The 19,140-nt window shown below is 39.6% G+C and overlaps 2 protein-coding genes and 1 non-coding gene across 3 annotated transcripts; 1 reads left to right on the top strand and 2 right to left on the bottom strand.

The window, feature by feature from the left end:
* Positions 1-350: 350 nt before the first annotated feature.
* On the bottom strand, positions 351-3,398 carry LOC115680189 (glyceraldehyde-3-phosphate dehydrogenase, cytosolic). The gene is made up of 12 exons (XM_030603944.2): positions 3,271-3,398; positions 3,137-3,160; positions 2,892-2,992; positions 2,685-2,800; positions 2,487-2,586; positions 2,033-2,179; positions 1,868-1,928; positions 1,676-1,773; positions 1,328-1,470; positions 1,117-1,200; positions 823-912; positions 351-671 (listed from the first exon to the last, which is right to left on the bottom strand). Exons 1-12 carry the CDS (start codon positions 3,272-3,274, stop codon positions 623-625), a joined length of 1,017 nt encoding a protein of 338 aa, XP_030459804.1. The 5' UTR covers positions 3,275-3,398; the 3' UTR covers positions 351-622.
* Positions 3,399-6,287: 2,889 nt separating this feature from the next.
* On the bottom strand, positions 6,288-6,361 carry TRNAV-AAC (transfer RNA valine (anticodon AAC)). The gene has a single exon. It is a non-coding gene; the product is annotated as a tRNA-Val (tRNA).
* Positions 6,362-8,062: 1,701 nt separating this feature from the next.
* On the top strand, positions 8,063-9,636 carry LOC115680190 (uncharacterized). Its single transcript, XM_030603945.2, has 3 exons — positions 8,063-8,420; positions 9,075-9,163; positions 9,315-9,636. The coding sequence occupies exons 1-3, from the start codon at positions 8,382-8,384 to the stop codon at positions 9,460-9,462; spliced, it is 276 nt and encodes a 91-aa protein (XP_030459805.1). The 5' UTR covers positions 8,063-8,381; the 3' UTR covers positions 9,463-9,636.
* Positions 9,637-19,140: the final 9,504 nt, after the last annotated feature.

Below are 19,140 nucleotides of genomic sequence, written 5' to 3'. Positions count from 1 at the left end.
TTATGAATCTAATGAAACACAGTTCCATCCGATGATACAACTAACAAGTTAATGCAATTATACTCCACAAAAAAAGCAAAGCCATGCGTGTTACTATCGGTACATATGCATGATACATGATGGTCCTTGGTACCCAACAAATTGCAAATCAAAAACCTCAGCGGATAAATGGGCTCAAGTTAAGTCTTTACAAATTGATCGATCTGGTTAAGCCTGAACCCCACGTTTTAAGAAGTTAGAACAACCATAATATAAGATGAACGACTTAAACCAACACATCCATCCGTCCAACTCATTTTCTTGTCATGCCCGATGATGAAAAGCTATAGTGAAATGAAAAGGAGGGCGAATAGTAATAGATCCCATTTAAGTATTGCAAAACCTCAGCAAGCAAGAGGACACCATAAACAGGATTTGGCAATTTGTGTCTCTTTTATTGCTCCAAACATCTAAGAGCGAGGACACCGGAATAACATGGGCTTAACGCCAAAAGACCTCTAAACAAAAGCATGAGCAGACTCTCGCAACGACCATATGATGGTTGAGCAAATAAGTAAGCCCCAAACACTCCACCATTAGACAAACAAAAAGAACTCGGTTAATCATAAGATGGAGTTCCCATTTAAGCGCAGGTGGACGCCATGTGGACGATCAAGTCAACAACACGAGAACTGCAAAACCAGAAAATACAATATCAATTGGCAAGTATTCTTGCACACATATTCCTCCACTAACATCACAAGATTTAATTTTGGCAAGAAAAACCTGTTTTGACAACAATGGCAAACTGAGAGCAATAACAAGGGGGAGAAGAACATTTACCTGTAGCCCCACTCATTGTCGTACCATGAGACCAGTTTCACAAAGTTCTTGCTCAAAGCAATTCCAGCCTTGGCATCGAAAATGCTTGACCTGCACAGAAGTACCAAGGAAACTGTCATCAAACTTTGCTTAAACAGAGACTAAGCGCAATCATCCATCAATTCGCCAAGAATTGGTGACAGTGCATAGGGTATAAATATTGAATCTTTTTTCCTTCTTACGACAATCTGCAACCAAACATCACTCAAAAAGTATTTAAGGTTATAGTTCATTATATTCAGAATACCGTCGTACCTGCTATCACCGACAAAATCTGTGGAGACCACATCCTCTTCAATGTAACCCAAAATCCCCTTCAGTTTGCCCTCAGACTCCTCCCTAAAAAGGGCCAATAAATTTAATCAGAATATGCAAGTGGCATGTAAACATAATGAAGACTTCAGTACAGCTTGTGCAACAAAATATCCTCCTAAATAGACAAATCAAAAGACTATTTAAAACTTACTTAATGGCACATTTGATCTCATCATAAGTTGCCGCCTTCTCAAGCCTGACGGTGAGATCCACAACTGACACATCAACAGTAGGAACACGGAAGGACATTCCAGTGAGCTTACCATTGAGGGAAGGCAGCACCTTTCCCACGGCCTACAAGCACCAGACACATGCCTTAGCAAAATCAACTTGAGCTTCGCAAAGCACGGCATAAAAGATAAAAGAATTTTATAGCCAAAAATGCCACCAGATAATGCAAAAATATGTCGCTGCGGCAAACAACCCCAGAAGAAATGAAAACGAGCGCATTTATTATCACACTACTCCAGTAATCAGGAAACTTCACAGTTCAAGGTACCTTTGCAGCACCAGTGCTGCTGGGAATGATGTTGAAAGAAGCAGCTCTTCCACCTCTCCAGTCCTTCATTGATGGGCCATCAACAGTCTTCTGGGTGGCTGTATCACCAACGAGGAAGCAACCCGTGTCAGTTTTATACTTTGACTAGATGTACTGAATTACTTTAGAAGACTAAAAGGGCAAACAGTTCACCAGTGATGGAGTGGACAGTGGTCATAAGTCCCTCAACAATGCCAAACCTGTCATTGATAACCTGAAATTTGCAAGGATAAGGTCAGTTCAAAAATGACCTTCACCATTTCCAAGGAATGATTACGAATGCTAAAAAAAAAAAACACAATTGATCATGTTACGAACCTTGGCAAGAGGGGCAAGACAGTTGGTAGTGCAACTGGCGTTGGATACAATGTCAAGCTCTGGCTTGTACTCTTTCTCGTTCACACCCATAACAAACATGGGTGCATCCTTACTGGGGGCAGAAATGACTACCTTCTTAGCTCCGCCCTACAAACAGATCAAATGCCTCGTCAATCTTACACGACATATCGCGATTTCACTGACCCAGATGATGAAACACTAAGGGCCACTATCATCGCAAGTACTACGTCAGTAATCGAGAATCAAGTCACTTTTGACAAATCACCAGAATCTGCCCTAGATCTACCAGTATGTCCACTAGAAAACGGAGGGCATGCTACTCAGGATACAGAATGTCTAAAAATCCAGACGTAATCATTGAGATTGATCTTTAATCCATCTCAGACCAGAGCATTAAATGAACAGAACACAAGAGCATCTAGATAAAACGAACCTTCAAGTGAGCAGCAGCTTTGTCCTTGTCGGTGAAGACACCGGTAGATTCCACGATGAACTCAGCTCCAGTCTCGCCCCATGGGATCTCCTCGGGGTTCCTACAAATTACCCAAAACGCCATTATCGCACCCAGATCCATCTCACTACCGTCTCTTAGAGAACAAATCCGCAGAAGATCAAAGCCGGAAGAAGCTACCTGATGCCGAAAACAGTGACCGGCTTCTCACCGAAGAGAAGCGTCTTGGAGTCCTTGACCTTGAGCTCGTGATGCTTCCACTGGCCGTGAACACTGTCGTACTTGAACATATACGTCTGCATTCACCAACACTCCGCAAAAGAGTCAACGAATCGATCCACGCCAAAAAAGCGCAACACGCGGACCAACCGGGAGGGAGGCACGTACCATGTAGTCGGTGTTGATGAAGGGATCGTTGATGGCGACGAGCTCGACATCGTCCCTCTGGAGCGCGACCCTCGCGACCAAGCGGCCGATCCTTCCGAAACCTAAAAGAGAACACAAAACCACAACACATAAATCAAAACCCCGGAGCCTCCCCCCCCCCCCCCCCACTTCCAGATCAAGCCACGGAAATGGAGATCGATCCCCGATGATCGAATGAACCGCGATCGAGAGCAACTACTACTGACCGTTGATTCCGATCTTGACCTTCCCTGCGAAGAAGACAGATCCAGACGAAACACATCAGCATCGGGACCAGATCGGAGAATGAGAAACTCGCGATCGGACAGAGCCTACAGCGACCGAGAGATCGAGAACTTACCCATGGCGAGCGGCGGAGCGACGGGAGCGTTTTGGAAATGGCTGAGCGATGAGAAGAAGACGACGGCGAGAGAAGCGGTGTAGAGAGCGATGAAAGACTGTGACTGAGACGAGGGGCGAGAGATGAGAAGGCGGTATATATAGCGAGTCGAGCGCCGAGTTAGCTCGGCTCGGTCACGTGACTCGCGGGGTCAGCTTCTCGCTTTTTCCTCCTTCCTCTTTTGCTTGGGCAAAACGAAACCGAGGAACGATGCCCGCTTCGAGCCGCTGATTTTAATAAATCGAAGCGGAACTCTGTTGGAGCCGCTGTTTCCGGAAGAAGGGCCGCCGTGCGCATCACGGACACGCGCCGAGCCGAGGGGAGCTTCGAGTGGATGCGAGGGAGGCGGGGGGCGGGAGTCGGGTAGGAGTGTGGCGCACGCGCCTCGGGTGAGCGTGGGGGAAAAGTTTTGGGGAGTGGGAATATTCGGAGGCATCTGAGAGCAGGTGGGGCTTTGGGTAGGAACAGGTTTTTGAAGGTTCTTGCTGCTTTTTGTCTATAACATATTTCTGTTCATTTTTGCCTTTTCCCCCTTGTAAAAATAAAAGAAATATTCCAAAGTCTAAGAAGAAATTGTGAACAATTTGTTTACATCTTACGTTACCAAAATTTGTACAAATTGGAAATTGTTTCGGATACAGTCGCTTTCGATGACATTCACATTGAAGAAACGGGTAATTTTGAAAGGAAACAAAAGAGCATTACACGGTCTGCATAATGCAAATTTTAAATAAGCGACTTTCATCGATTATTGATTTAACAATCATTACTACTCACTGTATTAAGTAAACGGAGTACGTAGCCGCTTATGTAAAAAACAAGTTTCAAAGCGCCGTAATTTCTACATGTATTGTCAAAAAAAAGTCGTGCTACAATGGGGTTTTTGTGCAAGATTGAGAAAACTTATTAACCTTTTAAGACGTTGCACCTCGAATTTTCAAAACCACCCAAAAACGACAGGTGGAGAGTTTTGAATTGAATTAGGGTTTTAGGTGGTGGGGGCCGAAGTCAAAATCGAGGAATGGTTGATGGTGGACCAACGCGACGGGGGGTGGGGGGGACAACTACCTTTCGCGAGCTACAAGTTTTTGGAAATCTCTGTTCTAGAATCTTCTGCGGAATACGAAAGATTTTGTAAGTTTCTAATTTGGTAATCTAAATCCATTTTTTCATGGAAATAATCTCGTTTAATTTCACTACATGTATTGTGCGATCACGCGTATGGAAAGTCGATGTTTTTGGTAAGTACATTTATTTATTTTTTAGGTGGATAAATTCGATCTCTCTATTTTATCGCAAATTTTGTGCACTTCTCGAACTTGTTATGTAACCATGGTTCTTTCGTGTTCATCTTTTCTTGGTATTTTTTTTAGTTTACTATTAAAATAGCACATGGCTCGGGCATGTGTGGAATAAACTTGATTTTGGTCGGTTTAGAAAAATTGAAAAAATTTGAAATTTAGTAGACTTTTCAATAATACATGTTTGGGATTTTTATAGTTGGAAATTCCAATATCCAAATCTGATGCGTTTTACTTACTAAATCGGCTTTATTTCCTTTATAGTCTTTAGGTTATTTAGCAAATGTACATTATTATGATAATTATACTAGAGTTACGGACGTTTTTTAGATTTACTAAATTTTTAAGGGTACATAATTTTGTGAACTCCTAAAGGAATTTAATTGTAATTTAATATTGTTAGGAGCAATCACCATTATAAGCTTGATTTTTCATTTTAGGATTGTTAAACTTTCTTTTTTTTGTAATTGTTGATGTTGAACTTCCTTCGATCTTACATACTTACACTTATCAATTCTGCGCGTATTATCTTTGGAGATTCACAAAGCATGATTTTTGGATGAATTGCTGCGATTTGTAATTTTGACGCGGTTTATTATATATCAAGATCTGTTCGGTTTAGATAGGGGAAACCGACTTCCCCTCCTAATAAGAAAGAAATAATTTATTGTGATTTCTTATTGCGCTTCTAAGAGAGAATCTCTCTCTCGATTTTCTATCATCTCCGTTCTTTCGATAAGTCTCATCGAGTTTTTTTTTTACAGATCTTGTTTACCATCTCTTGAATATACTTCATTGATGCTAATGCTCTACATTCCAAAATTAAAAAACAATCATATATAATATAATATCTTCCAAACATGATTTAATAATTTATTTCCTAATTTCTTTGTGAACTCTTGTTGCTTTGATGGGTTGCAGAATAGACAAAGAAGATGTGGACTCTAGTTTGTAGTCATTTTTATCTATACAAGCTGGCTTGAGTGGATTTCACTTATTAACACATAACATAAAACCATTTTTTTTCATCTGTTTTTCCAGCACAAACAAATACCAAATATGGTGCACTTTCTTTGACCTTGAAAACATTTTTTTTACGAAAGTTTTCGGTGAAACAAACAAATTATTGGTATGAGAATGTTAACTAGAATAGTATCGCGGGTTGCGAGCGCTTGACTAGAACTCGACAACTTCAACGAGACGGAATTGCCATCTCACATCGAAACCCGTAATGTATTTGGGAAAATGACAAAAATTATAGGTTCGGGATCAGGTTCCATCCCTACAGAAGAGCGAGATGGAAGCTGCTTAATGTTATTATGTTTACTAAATCTGGGTTACAAAATCGATACACTAAAAGAATGTCGAATTATTATTAGGCGCTGGCAATTTGCCACATTGTTTAGGCACAGATCCAAGATCCAATCTCGCGTGCAATTTAGAAAGGCAAAGGAGATCGAGGGGCATTATACTATTTATAATAAATAGGCGAAGATGACGGAGCTAGTTAGTTGTGAAGTCAAAATTGTCCCGTTGACCACAGTTCAAAATTATTACGCAGTAAAATATTATGATTCTTATGGAAAAAAAAAAGAATAATATGATTCTGCGAAAAAATGAAAATAAATAGAGAAATTGAGATTAAAACGATTAAAAAAATAAAATAAAATAAAAAAGTGGCGTCGCCCGGACTCGAACCGGAGACCTTCAGTGTGTTAGACTGACGTGATAACCAACTACACCACGACACCTTCCATGCATGCGCGTGCATTATTAAATTATATGAACATAACACGATGAGGTCAAAGTCAACAAATACGACGGGCGGAAAAAAACAGAAGGGGGAGCAAAAGGCAACGGGCGTGCGAAGCAGCGGGTACGCACGCTTTGCTTTTATTGAGCGGCGAGAATCACGGTTGGGGGAAGGCGGTACGACGTGTCGTTGAATGAATTGAATTTGGCTACACCCCCCTATTCTTTAAATCTCTTGAAAGTATACATCTATTAGTCCCGAGGATATTGTGTCGGAAGTTTTTTTGAGCACCCGACTCATCTTGACACTATCGAAAGTAACCTAAAGAAGCACGTAAGCATAGCGATTGATTCGTATTATAATCAAGGCAGACGAGTATGTTTACCACGTGAAGTAATATTTTGAAACGAAACGTTTGGACAAAGAAAAAGAGAATTAGATGATGGCAAGAAAAAAAAAAAGTTTTCAGTATTAACGTATAGAGTTTTTCATGTACACAAGTAATCTCGAGCTCAACACACTAAGACACGTATATGGTTATTTAGTATGGAACACACTAGGGGTGAGCGGTTCAAACTTGGAACCAACCCTGTCGGAATATGTTCACCGGTTTTTGAAACCTGGAACTTACTTTGTATACCATGGAACCTGGAACCTACCATGTCAATCGGTTCCAGGGTATAATTATTCCAAATTCTTTTAGGCCAATTTTCTTTTTCTTTTTTTGTTTCATTTTTTGTTAAGCAAATGAAAGTGAATGCAACAACAAAAATCTCCAATTTTCAATGACAACAATCTATAAAAGATGTACAAGTAAAATAAAATAAACAATAAAAAGTTCAAAACACGTAACATAAAACCTAAATTATAGAACTTCAGTCCTCAATCATCCATGACAAATTATAACCATCTGAAATCAAATGAAACATCAAGCATAGTTAATCACTTAATAATAGTTTTAAATCTATATTACTATTAATTAAACTACAATAATTATTCGAAAGCTTCATCATATATATTCATTTCACTTCAACTCATAAACTCTTTGACCAAAAACAGAACTCGTAAACTCTATTTACTAATGATAATCTACTCAGTAAGACAAGCAATCCCTATCTAAAAAAAAGAAGAAGAATAGATTGAATAAAATATTCACTCATTAAGTGAATTACAACATAAAAAGATATAAACATCACTTACAATATATAATTTCTAGTTCTCGGTTCCCGGTTCGATTCTTACCCAAGAATCGGGAACCGAACCGTACGGTACTGGCTTTGCTATTTTTTGAAACCGGGAATCGAACCGGTAACCGTAAGAACCTAAAACCGGATCGGTTCCTATGGCCAGTTCTACTCTGGACCATGCTCACACCTAAAACACACCGTGTGAAAAAAAAGTCATACTGCCGGTTTTACTCGATTGACTTTAAAGAATCATGAAGAATTATATGCAACATCTCGGTATTACTACGTTTCGAGCCTTTGATCTGCCCAAATAATCCTAAAGAAAAGGAGTAAAAAGTCAAACCAAATCAAACTCTAGTTCCATTTTTTCTTCCTCAATTCCCCCCAACGAAACGTCAATGCTGAGAGCTGTTGGATCGCGCGTGCGTAGAGGACGGGGACAGCCTGTTCTTGGTCCGCACGCCACAATCTTCACACGCCACGGACAGCAGATCGCCCCTGAATATTCGGGAGGACAACCCAAGAAGAAGCACAGCTCACCGTTCGCGATCCGAAGCCCATCTCAATGGTCGGCGGTTGTTCATCGTTGACCCGCTTCTCAGTCAAATTCCAATCGAGGCAGATATGCTTCCTTCTTCTTCTTTCTTTCCTATTAATAAAACGTTGGTGCCCCCCCATAAAGATGGAGTCTTTTCCGTTGTTTTTTCTCTGGGTAGGGTCTGTCTCTTTCTCTGCCTTCCTCTCCAAGCTTTCTTGCTCGGAGAGTAAAGGAAAGGGTCTGCTCCTGCTTCGTCCCTCTCTCCCTCTCCGCAGATCTCTGTCTCTCTGGCAATGGCTTCTTCCACCGCCAGCAGATGGATCAGGCCCGAGGTGCACGCCATGTTCTATCACTATATTTTTTTTATATAGTCGTTTTGTTGAGTTTTGTCTGGAAGTTTGAGAGCTTGGTTTTGTTGGTCTGTACGTGACGGTGTGATCGTGCCTTTCATGGGGCTGGGTTTGTAGGTTCAGCAACTCGTAGATGGCGGTTGCTGTGCTAGTTCTTTCCTTTTTTAAGAGTTCAATTAGCATGTCTTACCTAGGATCTGGAAAGATGGTTAGGAAGATCGTGACATGGATCTAGAGATCTGAGCATATACCACAGAGATTAATGTACATCAGTTCGAATGCACATCTAATTACCATCCATGCAGTTTTCAAGATCTTTCTATGGCAGCTTCAATCTGTCTCGAGTCACCGAGATTGATATGTTGATGGGGCGGCTTTGCTATATAACAAACGTAGGGATTTGATAATTGATATGCTTTTGTTAATGGTCACCGATACTCGCACATTCTCGAGAGTTAGTACTAATTTCCTCATCATTTGTCTATCGGGTCATTCTGCCCCACAAGCCTAAACTACCTTTTCGAGCAACATTGGTTTCGAGTTTGTTACCTTTTTTTTATTTTTTTATCATGAATGTGTTAATGCGACTCGCTGAGGACTAATATGGGGCTCTCTTCTCTCGTTCTCGCGAAATAGGTGTACCCTCTTTTTGCCGCGGTTGGTGTAGCGGTTGGCATCTGCGGGATGCAACTCATAAGAAACATCTGCACTAACCCAGAAGTCAGGTAACATTTTGGCTCTCAAACATCTTTCTGTCGAAGGTTATTTTGGACCTGAGGCATCTGTGTCCCTTTGTGAATAGGGTTTTCTAATATTCAGCAGTTACATTTCATGATTGTGAAGCTGATGTTGATTTCGCGAATGTTCTTTTTCCAGAGTTACCAAAGAGAACAGAGCCGCTGGGGTGCTCGATAACTTCGCAGAGGGTGAGAAGTACTCGCAGCATGTCGTCAGGAAGTTCGTTCGCAACAGACCCTCTGAGATCATGCCATCCATCAACAAGTTCTTCTCCGATCCCAACTAAAGATGTCGGCGATTGATATGTTTTCGCAACAAGAAGTTATACTTTTGCCAATGTAGCTCAAAAACTAGGATTATTTCTGATTTGATCAGAAGCGATGGGATGATTTGTTCATTAAATCGTGGTTTTTCTTGGGTTTGAATCTGATGAATAAATGAAATCTTTATACTTTGCAAATCAGTCCAATTCGATATTACCTTTCCATTACTAATTTACGCACCGGGGAGTCCAAGCCCTTGTTTTCCGAATGAACTTCAGGTACTATTTAATCAGAACGCGGAAAAGATGAATGGATGTAACGAGCAAAATTTGTGCCCTCTTCTTGGCTATTGCAGAGGAAAGTACTTGTGGTTGCACTTACTCGCACTTCACATTGTCATTGAAAGAACAGAGTGCGTAAAAGTACCACGTCGAAAATACAAGCTCTCTAAAAACATGCTCTTTTTTGCCCTATACCGTGTCGATCACTGATTGGCGACCGATCCATAGTTCAACTCGGTGTGGAAATGTCTGTCCGTCCCAATCACATCCTGACCAGTGCTCCACCGGGTACGGTTAAATTCCTCCAATCCCGATCATATCGGGTCATTACAGAGTCACATAGGTCCATGCCTCTTAGGCATACACGAGGAGTCGGTGGTGGTGAAGCGGATCAATCTTGAGACGTGCCAAGGCCAACCACTTTGCGAGTGCGCTCAGGCTTTACGAACAACAAGCTAGGATAAGAGCTTCTCTGGTAATAGGTCAAATTTAATTATTTTTACAGAGTATCATGGTTAGAAGCTTTTTGATATCGCCATGGCTTCAGCATCGTTCTTAAAACGAGCAGGAGCAAACAACAATGAAAGCACCTACATTATGCAGTCTTTTCTGAAAATACAAATTTCAGTGGGCTGGGCTGGATCTTCAATTAAGCCCAACAAGACTGCTGCAACTGTACTCATAAGGAGTGGGAAAGTGGGCATGGTCCCATGAATATGGGCCTCATGGGCCTGGCTCATGCTGGCCCAAGCAACCCCTTCCCAGCTTGTTACATAAAGCTTAGGCTACGTTGAGTAGTCAGGATAAAATTCGGCTTATCCTATCTTCTATTTGATGCTTGCCCAAAATAGGATAAAATTGGATATAAAAGGGATATAGCCCAGATAAAATTATCCCATGGGAGAGGTGATATAAAGGTAGATAGGATTTTTAACGTCCATAATATAAAGTTATTTTCTTGAATAACAAACTTCTTAAATTAATAAAATTAAAATCATATTTGCATATAAATAATTCATTTTTTCTATCTTATTATATAAATTTCACATATAGAAATATAAATACAAATATAAAATATTTATATTTATTACATATTTTAGGTATATTAGTGTAGTTCACTATTTAATAAAATTTTATTAGAGAATGATGGAAGGGGAAAAGATAAATAAAAAATAAAAGAATTAAAAAAAGGTGAGGGAAAAATAATAAAAAAATAAGCAATAAAAATGAAGTAGGCAAGAGTGTATAAGAGATCCTTACCACGTTCGTTTGTGCAATTTTTATATTCATTTACACTGATACGTCGTTCATAGCAAACAATTAACATGATAACATGTGAAAATATCTGACATTATTACCACGATTTACTAAACAACGGATAGGATATAGCAAAATCCTAGAATTTCATATCATATCATATTCAGTCCTATCTTGGCTAGGGATGAGCATGGTTCCAAGGTAGAACTGAAAATCTAAGAACCGGATTGGTGGTTCCAAGTGGAACCTAGAACCTGAACAAGTCTTTGTATTTTTCTTGTTCTATATTTTTGTGTAATCCTGCAGCATTCCATGGCATTCAATGATGGGTGTGTAATATGAAATCATTAGTATGAGCTTCCATTTCCGGCGATATCCATAATTAAGACTTTTACTTTGTTATTTTTCCATATTTTTCATGTGTTTAAATATAAGTTGTGATTCATTAGAAGTGATGATTCACTGTAATCGTTCAATTAAGAGTATGAAAGAACCTAGGTAGACCCTAGAACCGACCTTGGAACATGTGATAAGAAGGTTCCAGGTTTCTGAGTATGCAAGGTAAGTTTCAGGTTCCAAAAATTAAGGAACCTATTACAACGGGTAGGTTGAACATGTTAGGTTCTAGATGGAATCTGAACGAAACCTGGTACTGCTCACTGCTAATCCTGACTAAAAATCCAGACGACTAAGCGTAACCTTAATGTGCCGAAAACCGAACCGAATTGGCCAGTTCATGTCTCACGACCGTCAACCAAAAGCGAACACGGACACCCTTACGATTTTGTCTCCGGTACAGTTTGCGAACATCGATCAAGCTAACAATTTTTAGTGGAACGACTCAAACTACATTGTCACAAATAACATTGCCACCCACAACCAAACCAAACCAAACCAAATCAAACCAAACCAATCGCTTTCTAGAAGGAATAGAAGGTGGCAGAAAACCAAAAAATCAAGAGCCAAAAGAAGAAGCAGAAAAAGAAGAAAGAAATCTTAATCGACTTCATGAGTGGCATGAGCCATTTGCTTGTTTTCCACAGAAATGGGAAAAGGAAGAATGATTTCACAACCACTATATCAAAAGAGCTTACGTACATTTCAACCTCAACCTTTTCTTTTGGCCTACTTTTGTCTGTTTGAGAGACGGATAAATAAAGCTACCTCAAGAATCTCACCAGGACCAATATCATAGCCATACCAACATTCATGATCATCAGGGGTTTCATCCTATCCACGCTATGTTAACGAAATAATGCGAATAAAATCCGTTGTAAAAGATTTAGATGCTTCCGCACTATCTCTCATAATCTTATCACAACACTCTCTTTCGACAAGTAAACCATCGAAATTTCTCGCTGCACTGATTACGACGTGTGAATATACTTCGCTACATGCTTTGTGGAAATAACGCAAATCCAACGCGTTGCAAAAGATTAAGATGTTTACGTGCTGTTTCTCATAATGTCATCATAACATGCGAATATTCTCGGCTACTTGCTTCGGTCATGACATGAATTGAAGCTTTCCCGAATCGTTTGTCTACGAGAGGATCAGCTTTAAGCCACTAATCCGGGTGGATTTCGCTATCAGTGGCTTGGAAAATTCGTTATCGGGCTTTGGCGAGCGTTTTTGTGGGGATCTTTGGTCGGAGGTGGTATTGCTTCAAATGTGACGGCCTCTCTCAATAAAATGGAGTGGTGGTCCAATTTGATCTTTCTAATTCTCAAGGTTTGACCGATGAAAGCTGCGACACGGTCACTCCCCCTTGCGGAAGAACAAATGGTCACCACAAAACCAAAGGGATAAAGGCATTGGTGAGCTTGGAAAAGACAAAGGAAGGTGGTAGGAAGCAGAGACATCTCTAGGAAAATGGAGATCTTTTTCCAGGCGCATGACGATTGAATCGCAAAGGCTGATGACGAATATACCAAACCATAGAAGTGGGTGGGTCCTCCTTTCTGTATCAATCTCTCGCCAACTTTGACTCCTCGTCTCAGTTCCTTTTTCTTGTCTCGAACGCCAGAGTGTCGACATGATGACTCTCTCATTTCTTCATCCTGCGAGCGGGATTGTTGGAGTATCTTATCTGATAACACGACTAATTGTCCGTCTCCAACGCGGAGATGTCGCTTAGAATGAGGTATCCCGATGAGTCATCCGAGAAAATTCGCAAAGTTCTAGGATGACCATAGCGTTCTTGGCACTCCTCGACAGGGATGCATCAACTTTATTTAGGGTGGAATTAGTCCTGAAAAGGAATCAATGCTCCAGATTCTCCTCGAAGAGAGCTGGCTTAACGATCAGGAATCACGAGGTCAAGATAAGGCGATGGGTAACTTTTTTTTTTTTTGATAACTCAGGAACCCCCCGCACGGCCGACAGCCGGAGGGGTAAATCTGGGGTGACGCTAGTGCAGGACCCACCACCACGGCGCCACACTTAAGAATCCTTAACGACTACGTTGGGGTTCGAATTCTGATCCCTTCGTGGGGGGACTAGAGCGCAAACCAACGCAGCCACTGCGGGCGGTGGTAGGCGATGGGTAACTTTCTTAGTGGGACAGATTGAAAATTTTTGGTAAACTTGTCATTGGAAACACATAGAAATCTCAAGTTCTAGGATGACCATAGTGTTCTTGGTACTTCTCAACGGTGATGCATCAACTTTATTTAGGGTAGAAATAGTCCTGAAAAGGAATCAATGCTCCAGATATTGCTCAAAGAGAGACGCCTCGACGATAAGGAATCGTGAGGTCGACAGAAGGCGAGGGTTAAGTTGCGGGAAAGATCTAAAAGTTTTCGGTAGACTTGTCACACGAAACGCATAGAAAAATTGACTAGGGCAGAATCTTAAGGTACGAGCAACGACCGGGGGTGATGACCGCCGCTTGCCCCTCTTTCGGGTCCGCTGTTGCTCGAGTCCCTCTCTCCACGAATCATCTTCATTGTGCCTCAACAACGTTTGATCAAATCATTTAAGTATAACATGTAACCCGTTAATTTCTGGCGAGCTATGAGATTAATGTGCACAATGCTAGCGAATCATTTAAGTATAAAGTTATATATCCACCTAATTCGGATTCTTTATTGTTTTGTGAAAATGTTAATGTTGAATTAGAAACTTAGAACTAGTTTGAGCGCACAAGGTTAAACTAAATCTACTTGTCCGTTCTATTCAAATTAAGTGCATAATCTCAGTGTTCTTACCAAAACTTGACATTTACCCGATGCATGTATTTGAAAACAATTTCCATTTTCGGGGCCCGGACCCCCTTTTTTTTCTCTCCGAGAATAGCATCGTTATGGTTCTTGGCAAGTTCATAATAAGCTTAAAATCAAAGGGATGTATGTACATATTACGCGATAAATCGGTCAATTAAAAAATGACATTCGAATCGTTCCGACGCTAGAATTGCTATAGTCAAACCTCTTAAAGAAAAGATCACGAGTATATCAGCTAGAATAGATTTCTAATGATCTATTATAATGTGTTATGAACTCGATTCAATTTTGTCCTCCTGAATTGAAAAGATAAGATAATCCTAAAGACATGGTAATGAAAAAATGCCGAAATCGAAAAGACATTCGACGACTAAATATGTAAATTAATTGGTCAATTTTATAGGATCCGATGCAAGTCATCAATTAAACATGATAAATGTGACTTAATTAGTCCAGTACGAATCATCAGAATATTCTTCTCCCCCAAAGCAAAGCTATAAAGTCATGTCAACGGCCAAGTCGCAGCCGGACTCTACGTTAAAGAATAAAAACTAAAAAAATAAAAACGCTATTTTTCGGGCTGCTATATAATTTGCAAATGAAAAAAAAAATTGAAATATGAAGCCTTATGCTAATATTAAATTATATCTAATATTTATTTGTACAACGAGTCACGTGCAAAAAAAAAAAAACCCTAATTCCGAATCTACGAAAGCTCTTCAGATTCCTCAAGACGTGTTCAGCTCTATATGGATATGATTTCTTCTTTGTTTTCACGCGTGACTATACTCATTGGAAAGAGAGAAACCTGATAGGTAATTCTTCTCGTGACGCGAAGTCCCCACGTTAGAAAGAAATTAAGAAAGTATTCACAAGTTTAGGCACCATACTCGAGCTCCGCTGAACTAGAAAATCGAGATACATACTCGAGCTCGGCTCAGCTCGATTTGATTACAATCAACTGATAAATACTCGAGCCTAAGTATAATAAGCTCCAAACCACGCAATGCAAATGAGTTTTAAGTCTTATAACCATCAAATACATTTGAAAATAATAATAAAAAGCTCGATCGGGCCGGCGAACTCGTCGAGCCAAATATCTGCGAGCTCCAGCTTGGCCGATAGTTACGCGAGTTATTCGCAAGAAACTCGACTCGATTTGACCCTCCACCTTAAAGGAGGAGGACGAGGGTGACAGAGACGGCACAGCATGGCCCCGGAATCAAAACCTAAAGCAATACGAGAATCATGGGAGTAATTCTCCCCTTTCCTTACACGAAACAAAGGATAGATGCTGTTATGGCCATGGACGCATGCACGTGAAAGTGGGTAGTGTAGCCACGTTGGACCATATCAAAAAGCCGCCTTTGAACATTTCAAAAGAGCATACCTGCCGCCTTCTCTCTCTCTCTCCCTCTTTTTCTCCATTATAAAAGTAGCTCTCCACGGCAATCCAATTGACTTAAAAATTGACTTAAAAATGGCTGCTAAGAGAAAAAGAACCATCTGAGAAATTTCTTGTGGATCGACTCTCACCTCGACAAAGAATCCTAATTTAGAAAAGTCCATTGGTAATTTGCATGCGTCACAGCTCAAATTGCTCTAGTTAGGCCGGCTTGGAATTGCATGTCATTCCCATATCAATCGAGTTTGCCTTCGATTGTCAGGACAAGAATTATATTAGGGTATAATAAGAATTGCGGGGATCTGATGTATGCTAGCTTCGGCTTGGTAAAAGGCCGGATATTAATGTGGATATAGCTGTAAGAATAAAACGAAAAACAAAAAGGGAAAGAAAAGAGTTACTTTATATATATATATATATAGATTGGGAATAACCTCTGCCGAGCTGCCATTGCCGGGATGTTGCGGCGGTCTCAGGCAACCAATGCGACAGAAAGTCGAGGGGACCAAATCAATCGCTTCCTACCATTTCACTTATATTTACCATGAACAAATTATATTTTTGTGACTTTATCCTTCTGTTCAAGATGCAAATTCCAAAAAGAAACATACTTTTTATTTTTCCCGTTTCCACTTGCCAATACAACTTTATATTTACAATAGTGAAGAACTTAAAAATCCCATAAGAAGCTCCTTAAAAATCGAGATTCACATAGTAATTATCATGAATTAGATCCCGAGAACAAGAGCAGAACTAAATTATCTTTTATATCTAATCGTTCTCTTCCGTTTATCCTCAAATATATTTACTTCGCCTTTTGAGTATCAAAATTTGTTAACAATACTATAGTTAGTACACACGTAAATATGGTAACTCTTTCTTTTGACACAATCACACCTTGCTCGGTTTGTGTCAATCCTATCTTAAGAGGGGGAAGAAAAACATTCGCAGCCACCCTTGACTAATATTGTTCGAAACGAAATGCGTAGAATACATGCTGCGCACTGATATCACAAAATAACCACGAAAATTTTTCCATTTAGCCTTTCATTCCGTTGCGATCACGCGGGTCCTTGCCATAATTTCGATTGATACGGTACGCGGTACGCGGCATGTTTAGCAAGCCCAGTTGCCGGGCAACAAAAACTTCATCCATATCCTATCCTAAGGGCCAAATTTCACGTGACCAAGTAGTGTCGAACATCCAAAATCAATTAATTAAAAAAAGACGCCAATCGATCTTGAAGCTCCACAAATTTTTTTTTTGTACATGGATAGAAAGATGCACTGATTAACACATAATTAATCACAAAAAAACAACGTTCTTTAAACTAGAGATGCACAAAACTTTTGGCTAGTTTCTGCGGGTGCTGCCACGAAAAGTAAAAAGGGAATCAAATCATCATCAAATTATTAAAAAAATTCAGAGATGGCCAAAAAGGTGATTATAGAAAGATTAAACGTGAGATTAATGACTAGTATTAACCGCGACACGAGTCACCCTCAAGCTACACTGAGCCTGCCATTGACCACCACACTCCTTCCGCCTGCCCACCGCGTGTCCAATGTGTCCAATCGGATTACAGTAGTTATCTCTCTGACCTCACCGCTTCCAATGTGGCCGACTCATTGTTCCCGACACCACCGATCATTGAATTTTGATTTATTGTGCAATATAATTCATCAATTCTTAATTTATTCAACGTAATCTTTGAAATTTAACTAAATGTTCAATGTGATTCTTGAAATTTTGGGACTAAATTGAACATGCACTAAAATTTCGAGGACGACATTGAACAAATTAAAAGTTCAGGAACTACATTGCACATTTAGTCATAATTTATGGACTATTTATTTCATTATCCCTACCTTCATTGATGATCTTGTCCCGTTTTCCGCTCGAGCATGTGGCGAATTGACCGATAACACGGCGTGGCCGCTAGGGGCACGACGGCACGGGGACGCCGAGTTGGGGTCCGAACCCCGACAATGGAGGAAAAAAAAAAGCTACTGAGTCCATCCAACTCGAGACGTGCGTTTCTCTCTATGTAAGCTACCGAGCTTAGGAAACTCGATAGAAACATGCGTGTTGAGAAAGTGAGTAACAAATAATCTGTCCCGTCTCAATAAAATGATGAATTTTACTTACTTTATTCAACGCCGATTCTGACATAAAATTTATTTATCATACTTAAGCACCCTTTGTTAGGATAACAACCAAATTAGTCCTCGAAATTGAAAGTTCATCGGAATAAAAAATGGTTAAGAATCCAATTGGTTTAATTGAAAGTTTAGTTTTGACATTATATACTAAACTAAAGATCGAGGATTCAGATATATAGATTGAAAAATAATAAAAGTCCAGAGTTTAATAATGTCATTATCCCGCATATTTCATCATGTCCATGCTTTATGGAAGAAGTAAGTCAATAATTTGAGATTCAGTTCTAGGTTGCCTCGAATATCCCAAGGGTGCTGATCAATTGGCTAGGCTTAGCCCATTTGTCCAAACGAGATTGACCCTTGAATTATAGCTTTATGATTTTTTTAACTTTTTTAAGGAATTCCTTTTCGGATTGTTAAGAATTCATAGTTCAAAACTTAAATTTTCACTAATCATATCTTACAAGAAACATGCTCATTTAATTATTGAGCATAATAGTACGAGATAATTATTCAATTGGTAACCTGATAAATTTATTGAGAGGACTCATTAATGAATCTAAAAAGTGTGACTTGAAAAAGTGAGATTGATCTTACTTTTTGGTCCATTCCAATGTTGCCAATGAGTGAGTTTTGGAAAGCACTTTTTCTCTGACCAACTCGCTCCTTATCATCATTGTCTAATTAATTTTTTCAAATATTTTTGAATTAGGAAAAAAATATTACGTCAAGTCATAAAGTTCACATAAAAATAAGTACATTTATTTACAACAAAATGATGAGTAATCAAAAGGCATAAAAGGGGGCTTTTCTTTTTGAGTTTCAATATATATATATATATACAGGAACACACATATATAGCAGCCAGACATGTGCCTAAATGCACTTCTTTTGCCAACCTGGAAAGCCAGTCCTTGTGGTTAGTGGAAGAGTCCAGTTTGTAGGGCCCAATGAGGTGACCTGTCCCCCACAAATTAGATTTATAAGATTAAAATAAAGAAGTATAGAGGCGGAGTTGCAAGCCAAAAAGAAAGAATTCTATAGTGCAATAATTAAATAAGGGACTATATATATATATGCAGGTGTGGTCGGGCCAGGTCAGTGAACCTTTGTTCAATTTGGACTTTTGTACATCGAGAGAATTGAATGGTTTGATTCTTGATGTACAAAAATCCAAATTGAATTGATTGCACATAATTTGGTGAGATCTTTGCTTTCTTTTTGGGTGCACGGATGTCTTTAATTTGTTAGCAAGTTTCCCTAAAAATCCTAATTAAGGTATAAAAAAAGATAAGCATGAGAATGCTTATCCAATTATATTATCTAACTAAACTGTCCCTTCTCGACCAAAAAAAATAAAAATAATTATCC

Source organism: Syzygium oleosum, unplaced genomic scaffold, assembly GCF_021117445.2.
Source record: "Syzygium oleosum isolate NSW1041296 unplaced genomic scaffold, Sole_v2.1 Sole_v2.06, whole genome shotgun sequence".
NCBI lineage: Eukaryota > Viridiplantae > Streptophyta > Magnoliopsida > Myrtales > Myrtaceae > Syzygium > Syzygium oleosum.
This window is presented reverse-complemented; position numbering and strand designations above follow the sequence as displayed.